This window comes from Cyprinodon variegatus, unplaced genomic scaffold, assembly GCF_000732505.1.
Source record: "Cyprinodon variegatus isolate N-32 unplaced genomic scaffold, C_variegatus-1.0 Scaffold1965, whole genome shotgun sequence".
In the NCBI taxonomy this organism is placed as follows: Eukaryota; Metazoa; Chordata; class Actinopteri; order Cyprinodontiformes; family Cyprinodontidae; genus Cyprinodon; species Cyprinodon variegatus.
This window is the reverse complement of record NW_015152418.1, coordinates 40,658-44,336: the sequence shown is the minus strand read 5'-3', so window position 1 is coordinate 44,336 and position 3,679 is coordinate 40,658. Positions and strand designations below refer to the sequence as shown.

General features: G+C 40.0%; 1 protein-coding gene across 1 annotated transcript in view; it reads left to right on the top strand.

The window, feature by feature from the left end:
* Nucleotides 1-360: 360 nt before the first annotated feature.
* The window catches only part of LOC107104938 (adhesion G protein-coupled receptor G3-like), a gene marked incomplete at its 5' end in the record, with an annotated part of 16,938 nt that continues 13,619 nt past the window's right edge, over nt 361-3,679 (top strand). The window contains 3 exons of the mRNA XM_015405055.1: nt 361-515; nt 1,415-1,561; nt 3,310-3,526. Of these exons, the coding sequence (XP_015260541.1) occupies nt 361-515; nt 1,415-1,561; nt 3,310-3,526 (519 nt within the window). The remainder of the gene's footprint in view (nt 516-1,414; nt 1,562-3,309; nt 3,527-3,679) is intronic.

The window sequence follows — 3,679 nt, the reverse complement described above, 5'->3', positions numbered from 1 at the left end:
TTTCATTTTATTCTCTGTAAAGTGACCTTGAGTGTCCAGAAAGGCACTGTTAAATAAAATGTATTATTATTATTACTCTTGAAGTTTAGATTCGGTCAATTTTTTTCCTTTCTTGGACTTCGCTGAATCCTCTCCTGAGGAAGCGTGGCTTTTGATGAAATCAGCAGCAGTGCATACAAGTGTGAGTCTGAGATGTAGGTGTTGGTTGACCTTGATAGTTTCCATCTGATACCTGCGTGTTATGGATATTCCAGCTCCATCTTACCAACATTGCTGTACAGAAAAGATCAGAGAGCAGCTGACTAGAAAAACTGGGACTGATGCTTAACCTGTTATCTTAGTGTTTCTGTCTTTTTTCAGATGGGATCAAGCATAGGAAAAAAGAAGACAGATAAGGGAAAGAGAGAGGAGAACAGAGCAGTGTCTCCTGCCTCCAGTGGCGTTTCTAAAAATAGTGACCATTCCAAACCTCCTCCTAAAGGCTTCAGTTATGATCCTGGACCAAAAGATCTAAGGTCAGTCAGCTGTCACTAACTGATATAATCATGTTTAAACATTATAAACCTCTGAAAATCACAACCTGTGCCTGGCTTCTGAATCTCTGATCCCATTTTTTCCATTTCACACTGACTACATTCACTATAGAGAAGCTCCCAATGTGTTGAGTTTTTTCACTTCTATCACTGATGTCCCACATTTGAAATCAATGAAAGTAAAACAAAACATTATAATAAAATAAACGAAGAAAAGAAACAAACAGCCTCATTCGCTACAAAGCAAAGCTTAACCTGGGGAGACAATTGCCTCAGGTGCAAAAGTTTGCACTGCAATCGGAGGGGCTGTTGGTTTGAGCCGCGGCTGTGACATTCAGGCAGCAACCAGAGGGGTCAGAGAGAGGTCCACAGTGAACGTTTAGTTCACGTCATACACACTCCGCTTTGTTTTTAAAATATATAAATATAAAAAATATAACCACGGATGTCTGGGGGGCAGTGATTTGCCTACATGTTATGAATGCTGGCATACCATAGAGAATAAATTATGAACAGTTTAGTTTGTGCCTTCAAGTCGTTGCCCATAGGAAGACGTTACTGGATATAATATCTTCAGAACGGCTCCAAATGACACAAAACTCATAAGGTTGAGTAGAACATGATGGAATAAGGTAAAATCAAGGGCCTAATGTAAAAAAACAACAACAGCATTTTCCTTTAATAACTTCAACATATTCTAAAGTCACACTATTAGACCATATGATAGGGCTCCATTTCAATATATTCAGACCCACATGGTTACTCCTGTAATCAGGTTTCTCTGGTCCTCTGCACATATAATGGGAATCAGCTTTCTGCTTTACAGGTCACTAACTGGACCTAAACCACTGGGAACTGACTGGTTTTGGTTTCTCTCTCAGACTGACTGAAGTCCAGAAGATGGAAGATCTGGATCAAAAGGAGCACAGAGCAGAACCTCCAGGATCCAGCTGTCTGGCTATGAGGAGTGATGGATCCATAGGAGACCAACCAAACTTCAGAGCAGAACCTGAACCCTCAGACATAAAGTAAGGAACCAGTTTCTAACTGATCCATGTGACTCCATAGAGATAGAACCTCTTGATCCTAATCAGACAGATCGGAAGGATCTAAACATGAAGGATGTCACAGGGCTCGATGTTAACCATCACCCAATTTTCCGGTTAGGGTAGTTTTTATTGTTGGGAGAGTACAAATTTCATTGCATTTGCCCACAAATTTCATTGCATTTGCTCGAAAAAAAAAAAAAAATTATCACCCAGTTACTTTAAAATCTCTGACATTCGACGAAAACAACCCAGAAGCGTTGCCGGTGGCATTTTTGTTGTTTTGTATACATTCATGTGTGATTTGAAAAAGGCACCTGATTTGAAAAAGCCGGGTGATTTCCCGCCAGATGGCGTGATTTTTGTCCACCTAGTGGTAATTTTGATGTAGTTACCAAAACGACAAACGGCTGCATTTATTTTGTCAGGGAAAACTGATCCTGAGTCAGTTAAAAGTCAGGGAATTCTGAAATGATGTCAGACTGTGGAAACCTTGTATAAAATAACTATGTATAATGATTCTCTAGAAAAGTCACATTATGTTAATAGTATTATCTTGTATAAACATACCGTGACATTGACTTCTGTCTTGTGATTATCTTACATTTTTAACCTGTCAACTTTTTTTTTTTTAACATTACAATTTATATTTTTCCAAGCACACAACAGTTTAAAGCTAAGTTTAATTTGAAAAAAAAAAAATGTTCAGGAAGGATTGAAAAGCATGTTAACACAGTAATGTAGGCTTGAGTTCATTATCTGACACATGCAGATACACACCAGGAACCTGGAAACTTAAAAAATACTGAATTACAAAAAACATTTAAAAAACAAATACCGTATGTTTCATTGATATATATACAAAAATGAATATTAGGAACTATATTTATCAAACATTATACTGGGCAAATAAAAATTGTTTCTGGGCAAATTAAATGTGAAAGGGCAAGTGGTAAAAATCCTTAACGTCAACCCCTGTGTCAATCAGTAAATCAGTAGCGTTTGAATGAAGGCCTGAGATTCAATGATGAAGTAAAACAGAACCAACCAAGAATCTGAGGAGCAACTAGCTTTAGAGATGCTCTCTAAAGCTTCTGGACCACAGGAGGTTCTGGACTGGGAACACTGGACCCAGCGTTTATACTGGGAACAGTTGATTCAATAGGATGATGACCCAGCCAGTTGGTTAAAAGGGAAAAGCAGAACAACAGGACTTGGGTCGTCCCTCTAGTTCTAAGGTTCTGGTTCAGAGGCCGGTCCTGTGTTCTGTTCTTTAATTTCGGCCACATCAGCTCCTCAGACAAGATGAACAGCTTTGGTTCTGATATCAGGGAGACCAGAACCTCTGCTCTCCACCTTCTCAGACTAGATGTGATCAATGGGTCAGTGTCCAGAACTTTCTGGGCTTTGTAGTACTAGTAGTTGGTACTATAGTAGTATTTTGTTGAATAATTCCTAGAAATCTGATCTCATCAGCTCCATTAAACTGTGACATGAGCCTCTTGTCCTGCAGGTGTTGCTTTGATCCATGTGATCCAGACCAGTAGAACGCTGTTTTTCAGATAAAGTTCAGTTGGATCCAACAGAACCATCTGAATGTTTCAGTCTGAAACTTTACACCTTCTGCTTCTCTGCAGCAGTTTGTGTTCAGAGCTTCTTCTTCTCTGGTTTGTATCTCAGAGTTTCTCACTGATTGATGTGATCTGAATAACAACATGTTTGTGTTTCAGAGGCCAGAACCGCAGACAGAGAGCAGAACTTCCAGGATCCAGCTGTCCGTCTATGAGGAGTGACAGGTCCATAGCAAAGCCACCAGACTTCAGCGCAGAACCTCCAGCATCCAGCTGTCTGTCTATGAGGAGTGACTGGTCCATAGTAAAGCCACCAGACTTCATGGCAGAACCTCCAGGATCCAGCTGTCCGTCTATGAGGAGTGACTGGTCCATAGTAAAGCTACCAGACTTATTCAGTGCAGAACCTGGACCCTCAGACATAAAGTAAGGACCAGGTTTCTAACTGATGGATGTGACTCCACACAGATAGAACCTCGAGAATGTAAAGTGGTCCATTTTCAGTGTCTAAATCCAAAGTTAATATATG